General features: G+C 40.2%; 1 protein-coding gene across 1 annotated transcript in view; it reads left to right on the top strand.

Moving 5' to 3' along the window:
* Positions 1 to 233: 233 nt before the first annotated feature.
* Positions 234 to 21,581, top strand: part of LOC142596490 (potassium/sodium hyperpolarization-activated cyclic nucleotide-gated channel 1-like) — a 221,175-nt gene continuing 199,827 nt past the window's right edge. The window contains exon 1 of the mRNA XM_075725613.1: positions 234 to 619. Within this exon, the coding sequence (XP_075581728.1) occupies positions 234 to 619 (386 nt within the window). The remainder of the gene's footprint in view (positions 620 to 21,581) is intronic.

Below are 21,581 nucleotides of genomic sequence, written 5' to 3'. Positions count from 1 at the left end.
CCGGGCGCTCAATGTCAGGCGGGCGGTGTGGCGCGACCGCAGGCAGGGGGCGGGCGAGGGGAAGTAGTGCCAGCCCTGCGCGGGAGCTCGGCTCAGAGTTGGCGGCGCTGGCCATGCCGGGCGGCGCGGCGCTGAGCCCAGCCCAGCCCAGCCCAGCCGCGCCGCTGAAGGGCACTGGCGGCGGCGAGGCTTCCCCGTGCTCTCCCGCGGCTGGGGCGCGCCCGCCCCGCAGCATGGAAGCTGGGAAGCGCAGCTCCTCTCCCGGCAGCCGGGACGATAGCAGCGCTAACGCCTTCCCAGCTAAGCCGGCGGCCCCGGCGGAGAAAGCCCAGAGCAGCCCCGGCGGCGGGGGCAGCGGCGGCGGCGTGAAGGAGCATGGCAACTCGGTGTGCTTCAAAGTGGACGGCAGCGGGGGCGAGGAGCCCGTGGTGGGCTTCGAGGATGCTGAGGGGCCCCGGCGGCAGTACGGCTTCATGCAGCGGCAGTTCACCTCCATGCTGCAGCCAGGAGTCAACAAATTCTCCCTCCGCATGTTCGGTAGCCAGAAGGCGGTGGAGAAGGAGCAGGAAAGGGTTAAAACTGCGGGGTTCTGGATCATCCACCCCTACAGCGACTTCAGGTGAGCGCTGGGCTCCCGCGACCGCACGGGGGGTGGCTTCGCCGCGGGAGGCAGGGCGTCGCTCCCGCCGCCTCGCAACTCGCCGGGCAGAAACTTCGGCGGGCTCGGGCCTGGTGGGGGCGGCGGGCACCGGCGCTCGCTCGGCGGCCGGCCGCGCCCCGCGGAGGTGAGAGGCTTTTCCCCCTCGCCGCCCCCGCGGGCGGACCCCGCCTCGCTCCTTCCCTCCCCGCGGCGCCTCGCTGCCCCGCTTGGCGACTAAAACTTTGCCTCCCCCGTCCCCCGCCCGTGCGCCGGGGAAGGGGCTGGAAGCCGGCGCGGGGCGGTTGCCCTGCCCTCCGCGGTCCGTGCACCGCCGGTGGGGCGGCCGCGGGGCTTGGCCCGGCGCGGCGCTCTCCAGCGTGCTGCACCCGGGCCGCGCCGGCCGCCCCCGCGGGGCTGTGAGCACCGCCCGGCCGGCGCGGCGCGGCGCGGCGGGGAGGCCGCGCGGGCAGTGGGGCCGTCCCGGGTTGGTCGCGTCGCGGGGTCCGCCGCATTCGCTGCGTCCGTCGTGCAGGGAGCGGGCGGGGCGCCGCCGGAGTGGGGCACGGCCCTGCCCAAGGATGGGAGAGCTCGCTGGGGTGCACGCAGCGACAGTAACGTAATAATTTATTTAAAATCCTGGGGGCCGCGTTGGGCGCATGCCGGCTCCTTCCTAAGTGCCCAGCGTAAACACTTGTTCATGGTGTCGTGTGAAGGAAGCACGTTTTTGTCAGAGTTGCAGCAAAATAACTTTATCCAAGCTAATGCTGTGTGGGAGCTACGTTTTCAGAGACAGAGCAGTAAATGTGATGATAAATTAGAACATTGCTGTCACAATAAGTTGAAGGTATGCAAAACTGGAATATTCGCATGAAAAGCAAAAAATAAATTCCAGGGAAGAGATATTTCCCTTTAAAATTACATTTTAAATGAAGGAATATTTAATTTTGCTATGTATGCCAGCTGGCTATATGCCTTTGTAAATTTTACACTCTACGATATTTGCTGAAGAACTATCGGTGGTGTTAAGCGTATTTGATCAACAGCTTGAACTGAACAGCCTGCATGTATACAATAAGTGAATCACATCAGAAACCATTTTTAAAAAAGGAAAATACAGAATGTTCAATAGTTACATGGATCTTCTAAGAAAAAGCAGCTTAAATAGAATATGCTTCAAGAGGGAATGAGAGGAAATACTTCCAAAGTCCAAGTTTCTGTGGGACTATTCAGAGTGGGGTGTTACGCAGTGAGCTGTGCTAGCACCTTGCAGTCAAGCCCGAGAGCGGTACAGCTACAAGAGCAGAGGAGCAGGGCAGCACTCAGTTATGACTCAAAATCATGCTTCTAATCCCTGCTTTTTCCTGGGTCCCTGGAGGCAATAAGTTCTTTTCCTGGAGTACCTTTTCCCTCTTGCATGCCAGCTCAGCTGCACTAGCAGGTGCATTAAGGGGGGAGAGAGCCAAGAGTCCACCCACTCCCTTTCTGCCAGCCGGAGAGGGACATAGCAGGTCACATCTGGTGTTGTGGTAGCATGTGTAGGGGATTGGGGGGGGGTCTGATAGCCTCTTACCCGTGTGTGTGCATGTGTAACTTTATTCACATTGGAATTCCATTAAAATGAATGAGATTATTCTTGTGAGTAAATTCCCTTGTTTTGTTGTAAGCTTGGATTCTGAGCGAGGTACACAACCCAACGATGTTTTGGGCAATAGGAGGTTATGCATCATATTTTGCACCATGTAACTTTTTAAGCTGATATGTGAAATAGGTGATAGGTATGTTGATTCTGTTTTATTACGCAAATATCTTCTAATTGTGTCCTATTTTTTCCTGTGGGAAGGTTTAGAGATCATAGGGATTTTATTATGTTTTTATTTTATTAGAATGGATGTGCTTGGTTTTTAAATAAAATTCATAGTCTTTCATTAGTCTTGGGATGATGTGGCCTGATCTGGACCCAATTTTTTAGCCAGTAGGACTGTTTCAGTGAGAAATGAGAGATGTTTGTGTCATTTCTCCTGAAATAATTGCAACTGTATAATGGTAATACTCTTTTTGGGTGGCAGTGTTTATAGAAATGTGTGAAGAAGTTGTAATATATATATTATATTCATCTTCCTATATGGGAATAAGGACAATGTTAGTAAGTGCCTCCTGATAAGTGTCTCCATACCAGAATAAATGCATATATAAGGGTGGAGTTGTTTTGATTTATTTTTGCATGTGATTTTGTAACAGTGTAATGCTTGTATATAGACAAGCCTTAAAGCTTCCAGAGAGACAGAGGTATTCTAATTTTACTGTGTTAATGTTGATACCACCAAGGGAAAGAACTAAATTTTCTATCAAAATAACAAGAAAAAGGTAAAAAGCTGAATATTTTATGATATCCAAATGGGAAGATTTAGAGTAAGTTTGTAAATTTGGCTATTATTAGGGTGTTTGTAGTACATATGAAAATGAACATCACAGTAAATTTTAAATATAGGCACACTTAAGAGAATATTGGGTTAACCATGTAAGACATGGGAAAATTCTGGTACAGCCTCCTGTAGATTCTCTTTTTTTTTTTTTCTAGTTCTGAATGCTTGTATGCATTTGCTGGGATACTTTGATGCATTTGGTTACATTTATTGACTTAATTCTCATGATTTTTATAAAACTTAATATGTTTATCTACACAGCAAGCAATATTTTGCTCTGTCATTTGGGGGGGCGGGCAGCGTCCCTGTGCCCTCCCACCCCCCTTTTTTGGTATGAACAGTGTGGAAGCTGTGTCTGTAAACTCAGTGCTCTGTGAATCGGTTACTCGCATCCTTGTGGGGCTTGGTCTCTAGTTTTATGGCTCTTCATCCTGCCTGTTTCAGGGAAGAATTTGCTCTTCATCAGACAGATACACCCTTGGAGAATTAAATTCAATAATTATTACATAATTTTTCCACAAGGGGACCATTTTGTTCCTGGTTGTCTCTTTCCAGTCTTCTGAGGTTAACATCTAATTTGGAAGCTGTTATGTAAACCGAGCACCTAATGCACATCAAACCCAGCAAAAGACCTCTGTTTATCTCTTTGCAGCTGTGATTACTGCATCTCTAAACTTGGACAACAATTCTGTGTAATTGCATGACTCACAAAAGTGAATTTATCATTAGTGTTTCGGTTAGAGTTTATTGAAGTCCTGCATGCTTTCTGTGAGATACCAAGTGCCTCCAGTCATCCCTGCTTGTGTGCAGAACAAGCCCACAGGAGAGCATCACCAAACCAGCCCCACGGCCTCGCAGCCACCGGATGAGAGCAGCATGAAGCCAATGGGAGATGCAAGCAACTGCACATGGTTCTGCTGCTACCCTACGTGTTTCGCTCGTTTCATAGCAGAGTTGTGGTGGACCTGGGCTTTGGGTGACTTTCATATGTTATGGCCTTCTGGTATTAGTGGAAATGTACATGGCTGATTTTTAAGACAATTAATTACTCAGTGTCCTTAGGTGCATCAGGAGTTTCATTAACACTCAGAGGGCTTGCTTGCACATGCCTGGACTGTTGGGTCCAGCCCTGTGGCATCTCCCTCCCTCATAATTGCAACGTAGTAGTGTGCCTCATGTTTTTTATTATACTTCTCTCAATTTTGAACTTACACTTGCCTTGATGCATCAACTTTCTTTTTAATTTGTACATATCTTTTGGACCTGCCTTTGACCACCAGCAGTCACCCTAATGTGGTAGACTGTGCATGTTATATGTGCAGCTCACATATTTCTAAAATTTGTGCATGTATTGATTTAAAATCTGTTCTTCCTTGGGACCAGTCTTCACTCTATGTGTTATACCTATCAGTTATATTTTAAGAAGCTTAGGGTAAGCACTTCGTCCCTCTCTTTTGTCACATGTCTGTAATGTCTCAGTTGAAGCTAATGAGATTTATCTTTTTGTGAGCTGTTACATACTTAGGTTTATACAGAGCAGTAGAGTCTGAAAGTAATGTTATACATGATGAAGACAAAATGTGTTGTATCATACTTAAGTGTAATTGATATAGATATATGTATTTAAAATTAAGTATATAAATCATGTTGGTTTATATTAAATAGACCAGTTACAAATCAGTGTGTATTTTAATGGATACATTATGTCACTGGTAGTGTAGGAGCATGAAATATCTGTAGATTTGGATTCTGAAGGTAGCTATCTCAGTCTTGTTGCTCAGGATTTGTCACGAGTTTCTCTTACAGTATTGAGACTTTTGAGTTATTTGCTAATAAACTGATAATCAGGATTTATATTTATACTGTATACATTCCTTGCACAAACATATTTCTTTTTGTTATTTATTTATTTACATTTTTATGACTGAAGCACAGTTTTAGCTAGGGCTATCTTTCATGTATCATTTTCAAATACTATTGTGGTGATTATAATTTTTATTTCTATTAAAGAAAAGCTTTATACAGTTAAAACTATTCCTATTACATGAGCATTCACTCTTTGTATGTGACTAAACATAAAGAACCATTTAGTATTAAAAAGATTATTAGTAATGCTTGGCTTTATTTGCTGCATTCCAACAATTTTTGCACTTTACTTCTGTAAATGCCCCAAAGGACAAAATTGTAGCATTAATCTAAACAATGCTTTTATAATGTCCAAAAATTCTTTCTGACAGTACATTATATATTAAGCTTTATAATAGTTCCTTGGGTAAAATGCAACTCCCATAAAGGTAGGCTGAAGAGAAATATGATAACAGTCCTCAAATGCATAAATGGATGTTACAAAGAGGAAGGAAATTATATAGAAGTAATGGAGTGAAATTGCAGCAAGAAATATTGAAATTAGATGTTTAGGAAGCAGGACCAAAAATAAGCAACAAAACATTCTATTGGAAATGCTTTGATGTGAAATATGGGCCAGAAATACATTAGATTCTTTATCATCTTCAGTTCCTACTATTTTTAATATTGAATAATGTCTCATCATTGTCTGTCACAGATTCGTTATCAAAAACTAGTTGACTAAAGCTAGCTACTGGCATTTCTTTTTGTACCAGTTATAAGCATGTATTAGTGAAAATCAATATGTAGAAGTTTATGTTGTGCTTTTGGGCTCATGATGATCATGTGTTCTTGTCCTCTTTGAAATTTTCTTCAAGAGCCACAAAAGAAAGCCAGCCAAGTCCACCTGAGGTTGGTGCAGCAACCACTCACCTTCTAGTCCTCTAGGGGACGTGGGAAGGTTTATGCCTTTATTTGTGCAAGGAAATAAATTAATTTTATTGATAAGACATCCTTCTGTCTCTGGATAATGCAGAATACTAATGTATAGTTTGAGCTTGCATATACATTGAACATTTCCCAGTTTTTATTATGTCCATTCACTGCATTTTCTTTCAAACTTTGGACATGTTATATACTTAAACAGAGTAATGTTTACAGCAGAGAAAGAACTCAGTAAGCATAACTCAAATAATTCCTCAGTTTTTTGAGGTACTTAAATTTAAACTTGGGATGTTCTGAAGATCACCTGCAGCACCTATGAAGAAGTACACAAGTACATTTTTTTTCCTGCAGGACGCTTAATTTTAGAATATTCAGCTTCCTCACAATCTAAATAAAGGTAAATGTATTCACCATGATTTTGAGATATGTTTAAAAAAAAAAAACCCAAAACAACAAACCAAACCATTACAGAATTCCTACAGCTAATCTAAAAGATGATGTTTTGGGGATATTATATGCAAGTCTTTAAACTTTGACCCAGGATGCTCAATATCATGAGACTTCCTCTTCAGTTTTCTGATTTTTTTGACTGTAGTGAGAAAAAAAGTGCTTGATTAATATTATCTCTATATATACACACATATCAAAATTTAGATCTCAAGATCAGCATCATGCTTGGGCTCATGGGGGGAGAAGTACTGATTTTGTTATTCCCATTGGTTATTTTATCAAGACTACACATTTTTGAATGTGTACTGGCACTTTATTTGTTAGCTCATCAAAATAAGCAATGCTTATAATCATGTTAGTAAAAGGTTTTTCTTTATATTAGGTTTCTTAGACTTGAGTGTATGGAGGGAACTGTGAATTGGAATACTATGTAAAAGCATGGAAAAGTAAATAAAGGTCTGGGTTTAGGATTTGGTTTGAGGGTTTTGGTGACTACAAAGCTGAATAAAAAAATGCATAACATTTGATAAGTTGCTTAGACTTTTTTATGATTATATAATCAAGTTAAAATTTGAGTGGTTCAGTTTGATTGTTCAGTCTGGGATAGGTTTTTCAGAGTACTCAGAAATAGAGACTTATGAAATCAGAGGTCACTTAAAGTATGAGTCTTTACTTCTGCATGTCTGTCTACCTACCTAAGATCAGTGACACTAACATTTAATTAAACTTTGTCAACTTTGAGAGGCTTGGTTTGAAGGCTCAGTTTGAATTATGAAAATTAGTAGAGAAACTTACTTCATTTGCTTGTAAATAAGCAGTATCCATTCTCACCTGTGCTTTCACTCAACAGCATGCCTGAGAGCCATTTTCTATGTCAACATAGAATTTTTGAGAGAGAAAAATCTCTTAACCTACTTTGCAACATTTAATTTTTAACCGACAGTACAGTTCTCCTTAATTGTTTGAAAGTCCTTTAGCTGTCTATTCCTGATTCTTTCCCAGAGGCATGATTTAATTTTAAAAACCATAGCATATTCAGCTCTAATTATTGGAGGGCTTGTTCTAGACACATAGTAAGGTATGTTAATGACCAAAAACTGTATCAGCTGGAGTCAATGTCAGTACTACCTCAAGGACATTGTCATTTAGCTTCCATAAAATCTCTGCTAATATCTTTTAATCTGATGATAGTCAGATTTAGGCAATCTGCATGATATTTTGAAATAATCTTATTGCCTTGGTTTGCAATGCAACTGAAACAAGTCTGGAGTAAACTTGTGTTCTGAAAATATTCATTTGGTTACAAAAGAAATGCAGTCTGTTTCAATTATATATTGAAACACAAAAACACCTCCCCAACCCCATTCTTATTTATACCAGTGAAACTCCCACAATTGGAGTTGCAGCATGTAGCTAAGAATAGAATTTTGTTCTTATTTTATTAACTTCTGTGCTGTTTATGTGGATGTCTTATCTAATAAAGTATGTTATTTAACAAATAATTTGATACACTATTGGAATTTAGCATGCTGTTGACATTAATACATTTTCTATCTAAAAGTGTAACTTATTAAAAAATTGTTAAGATATTTTGCTTTCAGCTGAAAACACAGATTGCTTTATGCTCAAAACTAGTTTAATATAGAAAATGATAGTCAAGTCTGTTACTGTCAGCAATAAGTTTTTTTTTTTAAAAAAAATTATGTAATTTAAAATAGCTAATATACATAAAAATTGCTTTGACTGCATGGGTTTGTTTTTTTTTTTTAGGTATTATTGTTCTTTTTCTTCCAGTTCTTCATCTACAATCCACCAAAGCTTATGCTTGTGCTTAACCTTCAGTATGTTAAGAACCCCACAGAAATAAAATGTGCCCTCACAATATCAAATCTTTCAATTCTGTATGTAGTGTATTCTGTTTGCCTCCAGATTTTTCTCTCCTGTCAGCAAATATGGAAGTATTGATGTTTCCTTGGCTGGTTCTGTTGTATCTTACAATAACTTACCAGATCCTCAAAGCAGCACCTCTCTTTGGCATGACTGCAGCAATATGCAGTGTTGTTCTAATATAATCTGAACTTTAAGCAAATCTGTAGATAGCAGTAAATTTAGGGTAATTTAGTAAATTTATTCTAACTTGCTCTAGGTCAAGGCTATGGACAATATACAGAACCTTTATAAGATATATACAGTAAGATCTATCCAACTCTACCCAGGAGATGGAATAAGAGTATGGGTAGAAAACCATGGGGATGCAATCAAGCTTTCACATGACTACTGAGAGGTTTTCCATCAGGCTCTTGAGTGACTTCTATTTGTTCATTCCAGGAGGACTTATGATTTCTGTCTGGTAGAGAAATTACTATGAAACCAGTAGTAGGCAATACTACTCCCTAAAACATCCTATTACTGCCTGACAGTACATACCTGCAAGCTTCTGGGTTCCCCAAACACATCCTGGGCTACGGGTTCCTTGGGATGGCTGCATATGTGCTTGTTTGCACTTGATTTCTCAGTGAAAATAACAGCCAAACTTGTCTGTCACTCTGGTTCACCTTGCCTTCACTGCCAGACAAGGTCAGTAGTAAAGCAAAAATTTCCTTGCTCCAACTAGGGATTAGTCTGTCAGACAAAAACTTGGAAACAAAACATAAGTAGTAAAATAAAGCATATACCTCAAGCTTCAGTTAATAATAGAGTACCTTTCTTGTTACCCACCTTACCAAGTATACTTCAGAGATCTCCTGTTTTTTCAGAGCTGTCCCCCCATTGTTTATGGAAACTGTTATCTAGGTGAATCCCTAAATACTGAATCCTGCTTTTGATGTCTTTTATTTATAGCATTTCTTATGGTCTAATTTTCAGGGAGTGAAATCCTGCTATAGACAACTTGCAATTCTCATTTGAAAGTTAGCAAGAGCACAGTGGCATAATCCCTGACAGATCAGTTGCATTTTTGGTTTAGGAGTAACTTCTCTTTCCCTCATTCCATTTTTCCTTCCCCCTCCTACATCCCTTCCTGAAGATATAATGAATTCCTTTATATAAATGGAAATGATGCATTGATTTTTTTAAATTTGTTAGCTCTGCTATGCAGTTTTTCATTCATACTGAGTTTGTTAGCTAGGAGATACCAAGCTGTTAGTTCAAACTAGCAGGGAGAAGTTAGCCTAGGTATTCTTCATAGTGTCTTGGAGTTTGTAAATAAATACCTTGTAATAATTAAAAAAAAGTAATTGTATGCACATTTTCTATTTCCCATGACTTGGGCAGGTTGGCAGCTTTCTGTTGAGAATGCACCTGATGTATTGAACAGGCTCTCACCATAGACCCAGTAACAAGATACTTTGCCCAAATTGTCCCCTCAGCCCATTTATTGACAGCTTGGGAATTCTAGTGTTGCATACATCTAAGATATGATTATAAGAAACATACTTCTGTAATGCAAAGGGAGTGTGGTATCAAGAGTAAGCACTGCCAGATAGTAGGCAATCTAACAGAGCATTTAAAGAGAGTCAAAATTGAAAATGTCTGAAGTCTAATGGCTTATTAAGCAACAGACATTGCATGTATAGGACAAGTGAGAGAGAAATAACTTAATTTAGGTGCCCACACAACCAAACCTGACTTTTAATTGCATACATCTGTCATGACCCAAACTGGGCTGTCCAGAGAGAATCGTGGAGGTTCTGTGATTCCCTTGGGCTAAATTAAGGTGAAACAACACCAAACGATCAATTAAACACTTTACTGACAGTAAACACCAACCTGAACTTGGAAAGCACCATGATATGCAGGGGATAAGGGGGACCCTCCCACTGAATCACAAGGTTCAGAATAGACCCCCTTGCTTTCTAAACTCCTTTACAGAGAGGAGTCTAGGTGCAGCTAGGTCCAATCTTGGTCTCAGACTTGGTCAATGGTTTATGTGAATAAGGAGGCAACCCGAACCAGGAAAGCACCACAATAAGCAACGTGGGTTCTAATTAAAATACTTAGGAAAGGAAAGGAAAAGGAAGAAAGAGGAGAGACAGAGAGATATCACCACCCTTGGGATCCCATGATGTCGATGATAAACGTGGCAGTCCTCCAGCACTGGGCGCGCTGCTCTCGGAGCCCAGGGCCTCCAGCTGCACCAGCAGCCGGTGGGGGAGGCCAGTCCGGAGCAGGGACAGCAGCAGCGTGGGGTCCTCTGGCGGTGGGGGTGCGCCACATGGCTCCTCGAAGTTGTGTCTTCTATAGGCCAGCCCCCGCCTCTAGTCTCACCCCCCTTGAGGCTTGTTCCAGAATGTTCTCCATCTTCTGCACAGGCGCCACTGTGGGGGGGGTCTTTCGGGGGTCTTTTGGGTGGTCGTGAGCCCCTTCCTCAAATGAACTCTGCATGACCTTTGGCCATCAGAGGGCAGAACTGCCAGTCCTCTGACCCAGGTCTGTGCCAACTCTGCACCAATAGGCTTCTCACCTGTGGTGTTATGCAGACCCCAATTTATCGCTATGGAGACCTTAACTTGTCTCTTTGCAGACCTTAACTTGCCTCACCACGATGTTTGAGGCATTAACTCTTTCAGTCCCTGACAACATCTTGTCAGTAAATATCTGAAATGCATGTTTTTACTAACTTATAGGTGTTTACTGAAATTTGGAACAGAATATTAAATGCAATGATATACTGCTGGGTGTCGAAAAGTTGAGTAGGATTTGTACACGTACTTTTGTGTATTTATTGAAGTAGTGAAAACAAAATTTTTCCATTTCTGGAACAGCTTTGAAAATTTAAATTTTACCCAGTGCTCTGCACAGAGTATGCAAATCTATAGGATGTTAGATGAAGATCCAAGATGGAAGTCAGGAGCCTATCCATCCTTGGATTTCAGAACGAGTTAGGGACCTAGATACTTGTAAGCATCTGTACTCTGTGGCTCAACATCCTTCAGAATTCTAGCCATAAGGAGCCGTAAATGGTAAAACTGATTTTTAAAAAATGTCACCCATGGGTGCTGTGCATTTTCTGAATTAGTATATCAGAATAATTTGAATATGCTTCATGTTCCATTTCTGTCATATTATATATTTTGCTTGTGCAATTTACAGATCAATATCTTTTATAAGATTATGATGAGAAGTTCTATTAATCATTTTTCACCCTCAATTTCTTGCTGTTCTCCACCAATGAATTATTAACACCTATTTGGCTGTTCTAATTATTACACATCTTTAGCTTAAACATGTTTGAATAGTTCATAACTCACTGTCCTCCAAAAATGAGACATAAATATTTGGCTAAATTAAATTTTGTCTTTCTGAGGAATATTGGCTTGTGGCTAAAACCTCTTCAGAGATCTCCAAAGTAAAATGTTTTCATTTGCTGAAAGCCAGAAACCTATTTATTATATTTAGACAACTTCATTTTCAGTGAATATGGATGGAAGATAAAGATGGACATCTGGTGTTTTATTCACCATGGTAAAGGGAAACTCTTTTTGTTTTGCTGTATCAAAGCACCAGTCATCTGTCTCTATGTGAGTAAATAGTTTCCTTGGTACTTTTGCTGTTGTTTATAGTTCATGTCATAGGTGCCCAACCAAAGTTTCTTTGAGTGCTTATTTTAGAGCCACTTATCATTGGCTATGATTATAGGCAACTTTACTTGCAGGCAAACACTTTCCCTTGTCACCCTTAACCTGTACTGTGTGGCTGATCTCGAGAGCCAGCACAGGGGCTGTGCCGTTGTTAAGGAATATGGACTACTTTGAATCCTCAAAGATTGGAGAAAGAGAATTTTTGTACCAAGAGACTTCAAAGTCAATTGTGAAAAACAAACACTCTACCAAAATATAAAGTGGAGAAGTAGATTATTAAATAATTCCCTTTTATATTTTTTTCTGATAAATATTTATAGGTGAAGCATATAATAAAGCCTGTGGTTAAGTTTGAATAAATTTTCAGATCTTAATATCTTTACCAATCTTTTATTTTTCAGGTTGAAAACTGACATGTTTTTCTGCAGCTTGAAGTGACTTCCTTTCTTTTTTTATTAAAAAAATAAAGGCAACTGTGGAGGAAAAAACTTTTATCTAATATACATATTTTGTATAACAACTTTAGATGGTTCTGTCTCAATGAAGATAGAATAGAAACTTAAATTTTAAGTTAATTTATATATTGGTAACAAATATCTTTCAGTGGCTCAACAACCATTTCATATGACTAAGTTAAAACAAAATAATTAACAAATATATTTCAAGCCTATAATCTGCCATAATTCAATAAATACTTTCAACACATAGGTTTGTAAATTTAATACATATTGTTTTTAGAAATGGATCTTGACCATCTATTCCAGTGTTGCATATACCTGTGACAAACTGTAATGGAACATCATTTTTTAATTACAACCAGCAGTACTGCTGCTGGCAAAGGTGTACTGGAAAGAGAAAAGGCCTCATTGCATGTAAAGGCAATCTCTCTGGACTGCTTGATATTGCAGATTATCTCCTGTTTCGCAGATCAAAAAACATCTAATAAATAAGTATACATAGGTTGTTTTGTTGTTGGGGTTTTTTTGGAAGGCATTTGATTGTTTGCTTTTTAAAGAATAACCAAAGCCATTTCATTGAAAAAAACTTCTTTGTTTCCTTATATTGAATTAAATTGCAAAAGGGCCATTCAGCAATCGCATTCCATTAGACTGACCAATGTTCATAAATGTCAGAGACGGATTTTACATCCCCAGAAACTTGGCTTGTATTCCAAACCTCTACCCTTCACTGAGCTGCTCGCAACGGCAGTACGTGAGGTTTCGCTCAGGCCTGCTTGCGTGGAGCTTGCTGGAGTGTTAGAGGGTAAATAGCATGAAAGGATGATGAGGAGCAGAGGTAAAACTAACAAGATCATGGTTATGTAGGCCAATAACTAGAACATCTTTGAACATCATGTATTCTCTTTCTTGTTTGCTTTGTTTGCTTTTCTGGGTTTTCCTTTTTGTTTTAAACAAATGAATATCAGGTGTATCTGATCACTGCTCTGTCTAGCTGCATAATTAGCTGATTTGTTTTGGCAATGCAGGCAGAGTGCTATGCTGTCAAAAGGATGGTAAGACTGGAGTGTGCAGTATGTAAGTTGGGAAATTTTAAAGAAATGTTAAAGTTATATTGCAACTGTTGAAATACTGTTGAAGGCAAATGGCTAGCAGAGAGATCTGGATACAAGTTGAATAATGAAAAAAATGGAGATTTCTGAATATGGTTGGTTTTAAGGAGGAAAAACCTGCAAGAGCTGCATCTTATTTCTGGTAGGGATAGGTGTTTTAATGTATGAAGTATGAAATTTTGTTTTGAAAGATAATGGTAGAACTGAATATTGAACTTCATAGCTGAGTAGTCTCCTTCCTACCCGCTCATTAGTTCAGAACTCCTAAGGCACATCACTCTGTAAAAAGGGGATGGTAATAAATACATGTGGGGAAAGGCATAAGCAGGCTTGTGGAAGATTACTTCTGTCATTTCATAAAATATTTTGTGTTGTACACATTGTATTTTCAATTGATTGATGTTTTAGGGAGATAAATTGGTACAATGAATTCAGTCAATAAAATATCAGTACAATAATAATACTAATGTAATTTTCAGTATGTATATTTGAGCATGTACATGAATGTTTCCTGTCACCGATCAGCTCAGGAATTGAAACCATTCAGCTCAGATGTTGAAAGTGAAGACTAATTTCCATCCTCTGCTGGAGAGGATTTGAACCTGTACATTTACTTTGCATAGCACTTCTGGCATGGATACTTTCAATATCAATATCACCTCTCAGTTGTTCTGCTTTGACAGAGCAAAAAAGTGAGAACTCCTCTCCGGTCTAGTGGTTGCCTTCCCTGGGAAGAAGGTTTTGGTTCCTCCTCTAGTTTATATTTGTTTAGGGAAAGGAGAACATGTCAGCAGTGTACCTCACTTCAGGAGATATAGTATGTCTTGGGGGTTATGGATTTTCCTGAGAGGTGGGAGATTCTGGGCTCAGCTGCCCACAGATAGATGAGGAAAGTCACATGGATTTTCCTAGGCGTTGATGAGAACCCTAGGTACTGAGTTGTTTTGCAAAAGGAGGATGCACGTGACGTGACCCCTAATGACTTCTCATGTTGCTCTGTTGTGAATTTGAACTTTCTTTTTCCTCTTCTTTTCTAAAAAGTGTCTGAAATATATTTTAATCCTTTTTCATCAAAGTATAAGTAAAAATGAAGAAAATTATCATTTTGATTTGATCTGAACACCAATTCCTCAGTTTAGAATAGAATAGAATACTTCAGTTGGAAGGGACCTACAACGATCATCTAGTCCAACTGCCTGATCACTTCAGGGCTGACCAAAACTAAAGCATATTATTAAGGACATTGTCCAAATGCCTCTGTCGTGGTTTAAACCCAGCCGGCAACTAAACACCATACAGCCGCTTGCTCACCCTCCCCCGCCTGGTGGGATGGGGGAGAGAATCGGAAGTGCAAAAGTAAGAAAACTCATGGGTTGAGAGAACACTTTCATAACTAAAATAAACCATAATAAACCATAATAATAATAATAATAATAATAATAATAATAGTAGTGAAAAACAAAAAACGAGGAACAAAACCCAGGAAAAACAAGTGATGCAACCACTCACCACCTGCCAAACAATGCCCATCCCATCCCCAAGCAGTGATCGCTGCCCCCCGGCCAACCCCCCCCAGTTTCTATACTGAGCATGACGCCATATGGTATGGAATAGCCCTTTGGGCGGTTTGGGTCAGCTGTCCTGGCTGTGCCCCCTCCCAGCTTCTTGTGCTCCTGGCAGAGCATGGGAAGCTGAAAAGTCCTTGACTAGCATAAGCAGTACTTAGCAACAACTAAACCATCAGTGTGTTATCAGCATTCTTCTCATCTTAAATCCAAAACACAGCACTATGCCAGCTACTGGGAAGAAAATTAACTCTATCCCAGCCGAAACCAGGACAGCCTCTTAAACACTGACAGGCATGGGGCATCAACCACCTCTCTAGGAAGCCTGTTCCAGTGTTTGACCACCCTCTTGGTAAAGAAATGTTTCCTAATGTCAAGTCTGAACCTCCCCTGACAGAGCTTTGATGCAGTTTCTCAAGTTATTTCCACAACAAACACGAATTATTAATATATTGCTAAAATGCATAAATATTTTAATTAGATTTAATTACCTTTTGAAGCAAATGATTTAATACAGCATGTGATACTCATGGATTACAATAAAAGAACCCACGGAGTCTTAAAGTGGTACTTCCACTTATTTTAAGGGAAGGGTTGAAAATATTGTTACATTCTCAGTACTGTCCTGGTTTTGGCTGGGATAGAGTTAATTTTCTTCCTAGCAGCTGGCATAGTGCTGTGTTTTGGGTTTAGTAGGAGAAGAATGCTGATAACACACTGATGGTTTAGTTGTTGCTAAGTACTGCTTATGCCAGTCAAGGACTTTTCAGCTTCCCATGCTCTGCCAGGGGCACAAGAAGCTGGGAGGGGGCACAGCCAGAATAGTTGATCCAAACTGCCCAAAGGGCTATTCCATACCATATGATGTCATGCTCAGTATAGAAACTGGGGGGGGTTGGCCGGGGAGCAGCAATCACTGCTCGGGGACTGTCTGGGTATTGGTCGGTGGGTGGTGAGCAATTGCATTGTGCATCACTTGCTTTGTGTATTATTATTACTATTATCATTATTATACTGTTATTATTATCATTACCATTTCACTTTATTTCAATTATTAAACTGTTCTTATCTCAACCCAGGAGTGTTTCTCACTCTTACTCCTCCGATTCTCTCCCCCGTCCCACTGGGGCAGGGGGAGTGAGCGGGCGGCTGCGTGGTGCTTAGTTGCTGGCTGGGGCTAAACCACGACAAGTACTTATTTTTATTTTTGAAGAAACATAGGCTTTGGAGCCAAAGATCAGTCATAAATAGCTGTAAAAGGGAATAATAATTTAACTTGATATATTTATTCTATCTTGATTACTTGTTCTTGCATTAGAATCTTGTACATTTGTGTACATACATGAGGTGTATAAATATTCAGTCATGTATATTTGTTTTCACTCATGATGTAGGAGTAGAAAGTCTGCATATATAATCCATCAACTTGTTTCATACCTATCTACAGTTCTTTTACACTTTTTCACATCTCTCTTTTTTCCCTTCACAAATTTGAATACTACCTCTTGTTTTTAGTTTAAACATAATGCCCAGTCTTGCCTGCAGTGAACTTTTTCAAGAAATGATATACCATATTCTGGTAAATGAAAATTTGTGTTTGAAGTTGGTTGTCCAATCATACTGTATCTTTGTACAGTTATACACACAAAGCCAGTTTTTACCTCTGATTATGAGAATGAAATTGTTAGTAGTAGTATATATGTCAAATATCAGAAGTGTCTTATGTGAACTAAGTTGATGGTTCATGTAAGAAATCTCCTAGTCTTACATGACTAAGTTTTTGTTGTCAGAGGTATTCACCTCAGAAAACCAATTGTCACAACTCATTGGGTGGGCACAGGCCAGTCTCCTCACCAAACCCCATGACTGAAATGTATCAATAGCTACTGAGCAATGTCTTCCCCATAATCTCTTCTCCTGCTCCTTCTCTGAAGATAAGTAGAGAAAATGGACTTTTCCCCATCAGCAGAAACTTTAATGATTACACTGATAATTGGGAGATTGAATTGGTTAAAATAAAAATCTATTAAAGAAGAATATTAGGTGATATTGTCTGGCTTGCTTGGTTTTTCAAGGGGGTGTGGGTTAAATCACACGATGCTTTGTTGAGAAGAATTACAGAAGGCTTCTCCCAATTTAGCCTCTCAATTTTTACTTAGTATAGAGGCATCCTAAATGCCATGTTTATAAATGGTACTCTTAAAATTACTGTCACTACAAAATTCTTAATTAATGCAAGTGTTCCAACATGAGATATGAGATTATTTTGCAGCTGAAATATTTTTAGATCTGTCTCTTTCAAACTTTTTCTCATGCCTGTAAAGTGGTCATTTCTAATTTGAGAATGTGAATGCTTATTTTACAGTGATCTACAGATATTTGCTGACACTTAGAGAGTGGCAATTTGCGATTGGTTTAAGGGTTGGTAATACGAAATTGAAAAAATCAGTTGGAGTACCTACACAAAAAGGTGCCTGATACCGAGAGGCTACGGTCTAACGCTTTGAACAGGGGGGGTAAATTTGAGGAAGATACATTACTTGTGCTGAGGCATGTTGATGCAGAAGCAATCTTGATGATCTGAATACAGGTCAGCATAGACAGGTTCAACCTTTTCCAGCAGAAAACTCATTTGTGTGTACTGACTCTTCATCAACACTTTTTCCTAGCTGGTAGCTATCTGGACAGGAGCACTAGCCTGTTTTTTTTTCTGAGGAACAGGGCTGAAGAAAGGAGGAACTGTGTAAATATGGGGGAATGCAAGAGCAATATCAGAACTCTGCTGACAGTGGTGCACTGTTCTTGCCCAAGGTTAAGTCAGGCTTTAATTCTTTCTACTGTAGTTTAATAAGTTTCTCTGCAGGAAAAGCAACTGCAAACATCAGATGTATTCAAGCACTTGTGGTAGGGGATTATTGGCTGAAAACAAGGAGACTCATTATTATATAATATTGCTATATTACATACATTTCTCTTTGTCCTCTCCATCTTCCCCTCCTGTAAGCCATGAGGGCAATATTACTCCTCTACCTTTATTTTTCCATCTCACAATTCTGAGAATTTGTTAATGCCTGTAAAATATAATAAAAACTTTGGACAGAAGCTATTGCACGTGTACCAAAAATTAAAAATCTTTTGATGAAATGTCCACTGCTTAAATATTAGTTGAATTTACTGAAAAAAAAATGTATACACATATATATGTGTGTGTGTGTAATATTAATTACTTAATTTTATAGTCACTTTCTGTGGAAAGTACCTGTATTGGGTTTGCGTGGCAAGGTTTTGGTAGCGGGGGGGGCTACAGGGGTGGCTTCTGTGAGAAGCTGCTAGAAGCTTCCCCTATGTCCAATAGAGCCAATGCCAGCTGGCTCCAAGACAGAAACGCTGCTGGCCAAGGCCAAGACAATCAGCAATGGTGGTAGTGCCTCTATGATAACATATTTAAGAAGGGCGAAAAGTTGCTGCGCAGCAGCAATTGCAACCAGAAGAGAGGAGTGAGACTATGTGAGAGAAACAACTGTGCAGACACCAAGGTCAGTGCAGAAGGAGGGGGAGGAGGTGCTCCAGGCACCGGAGCAGAGATTCCCCTGCAGCCCCTGGTGAAGACCATGGTGAGGCAGGCTGTCCCCCTGCAGCCCATGGAGGTTAACAGTGGAGCAGATATCCACCTGCAGCCCGGGGAGGACCCCATGCCGGAGCAGGGGGATGTGCCCAAAGGAGGCTGTGACCCCGTGGGAAGCCCGCGCTGGAGCAGGCTCCTGGCAGGACCTGTGGACCTGTGGAGAGAGGAGCCCACACTGGAGCAGGTTTTCTGACAGGACTTGTGACCCCATGGAAGGGACTCATGCTGGGGCAGTTCATGAAGAACTGTAGCCCATGGGAAGGACTCACGTTGGAGAAGTTCATGGAGGACTGTCTCCGTGGGAGGGACCCCACGCTGGAGCAGGGGAAGAGTGTGAGGAGTCCTCCCCTTGAGGAGGAAGGAGCAGCAGAGATGACGTGTGATGGACTGTCCGCAACCCCCATTCCCCATCCCCCTGCGCCGCTCGGGGGGAGGAGGTAGAGAAAATCGGGAGTGAAGTTGAGCCCGGGAAGAAGGGAGGGGTGGGGGGAAGGTATTTTTAGGATTTGGATTTATTTCTCATTACCCTACTCTGATATGACTGGTAATAAATTAAACTGATTTCCCCAAGTCGGGTCTGTTTTGCCCATGGTGGTAATTGGTGAGTGATCTCCCTGTCCTTATCTCAACCCACGAGCCTTTCGTTATATTTTCTTTCCCCTGTCCAGTTGAGGAGGGGAGTGATAGAGCGGCTTGGTGGGCACCTGGTGTCCAGCCAGGGTCAACCCACCACAGTACTGTGATTTTCTTTTCTAGTAATCAAGCCTGTAAAGCACTCAAGCTTTAAACCTAACCAAATGCCATAAGCAAAACCTTTTGAAAGTAGTAAATTGCCATTCATTGGCTTCACTGGGCTCTGATCAGGTCCCCCAAGAGCTGCATTCATCTAATCATCTGCCTTGCGTATAAAATCACAACTGAGAAACAAATTGCAAATCTCCACTGCTAACAAAACACACTTATCAGATAAAACTCATGAAATTTGTCTGAAATTGTGCAAGTTTCTAATTTTTAGATACATTCTATGGCTATATAAAAGAGTCAGTATTGCTTAATGTTATTAATCTCTCTTTGAATTCCTTTTCTGCTACCAAGTAGGAAGTTACATCGATATTTAAAAAATAACAGCAAGGCACATAAATTGGATCTCTAAGCCTATATGGGTAACCTTGAAGTGAAGGTCTTCAGTATTGGTCTGAAATCAAATGAAGAGTTTTGGTGGTCTGAAAACTTCATTTTAATTTTTTTTTTATTTAATTGCTTTTAGTCTGAATCAGAATGAAACCATTAAGCTGGAAGATTCCCAGGTCCAGCACTGCTCATAATTCAGGCAGGGAAACAGAGTTTTCAGAACTTCAGCCTCTGCCTCATCCCAGACTGACCAGTCTCAGGCAGGTAGAGAAAGCCTTTCTGCTGCTTCAGCAGGTTACCTAGCTAAGTTAGTGAAAGTTCATTAAGCTTGATATGTTTACATGAAAAAAGAATAGCAAATTTTGTTGAAATTTTCACCTGAGAAAGCATCACAGGCTTCTACTTTGTAATATTTCTGGCCCTTCAACCTCAGCACCTGAAGTGTAGGAGATGCTGTTAGTACTCTACTGTAGTGTGTGCTTTACAATCGAAAGGGGTGAGCCAGGAAAGGGACTGTTTCAGCCTTGCAAGATTCTTTGTTTATGTTTACTTAAGAGAAGCTAAAAGCTGTCAGAACTGAAACAGAGGGGAATAAAGAATATAAATCAACAATTTTAGGAGAATAGTTTATCTTTTAAAAACAAAACCCAATCTTTTGCCTTCCTAAATCTTTGCAAACTGAAGTATGTTCAGATGAGGAAAAAGTTTTATCCATAGAGAAGGACAACACAACTGCAGAAGTAACCTATTTGCTAGTGCAAAACTAGCCAATGTCAAGAAGTGACACTTCACTAGTCATTTTGATGCATTTGTCTTAATGTCATCACAGAAGTAGGTAACGGTAAATTCTAAGTTTGGAAATTTTAAAATAAAAAAATTGCTGCATTTTATATCGTCTTTCACATTATACATCCAGAGGCCAGAACTTGTAAATCATATACACAGTTATACTTGAGCCAAAGTCATGGAAGCATTCCACAATAGATTTGCAACATTTAAACAGAATTTGTTCCATGGAGGACATTGAATGCAATATTTCTTGTTAAAATATAAGGAATTTCATATTTAATTTGCATGCCTTTTTCCCAGAAGCAGCATGTTTTCCTCTAGGGAAGGGGTGTGTGTATGTTTGAGAGAGAGACAGATGGGCAGAATGAAAATGGATGGCTGGGAAGAAGGGGATATCCTCACTTTCAGGTTGTGAAAAAAATGGTGATGATTTTTCAGAAAGTTTTCAAGCACAGACACCTGTGCAATCATGAAAAGAATTTGGGTCCCCTGAAGAAAACCTTCCCTCCTTCTTCCTCCTGTCCTTTCCAACACATTCCAATAAGTATCTGCAAGTTGCAGATGTTTTCAGGCATGCCTAGCCTTGCTCTCTCTTACTAAAAGAATAATATAGTTGCACAGCAAGAGAAAGATGGCATGTCCTATGAGAATCAAATTCTGACATGGATAATACCAAGTTTAGTGCTTGTTACAGTATGTTTTAATAAAGTTTTAAATTACTGGTATTTCTACTAAGATTGTTTTGTTAATAGGACATTTATTTCTCTATTAGATGAACTGATGATCCATGAAGCAAAAAAAAATAAAGCTGTGTATGAAGGTGAGAGAAAAGAAATGTTAGAGCATTCATTTCACTGAGCATCTGCTAGACAATCAAAATATTTAACTAGAGAGAAGGCAAGTTTTCCATGGAAAGCTTGTGAAAATTTTCTACAGTTCTTGATTCTCTGAAGGTGTAGAGTGAAATCATATCTCAGATGCATCAGGTTTGATTTGAAAAATATTTTACAGACGATTTG

The sequence above is a fragment of the Pelecanus crispus genome, chromosome W, assembly GCF_030463565.1.
Source record: "Pelecanus crispus isolate bPelCri1 chromosome W, bPelCri1.pri, whole genome shotgun sequence".
Lineage (NCBI taxonomy): Eukaryota > Metazoa > Chordata > Aves > Pelecaniformes > Pelecanidae > Pelecanus > Pelecanus crispus.
The sequence above is the reverse complement of the archived record's forward strand: the minus strand, read 5'-3'. Positions and strand labels throughout refer to the sequence as shown.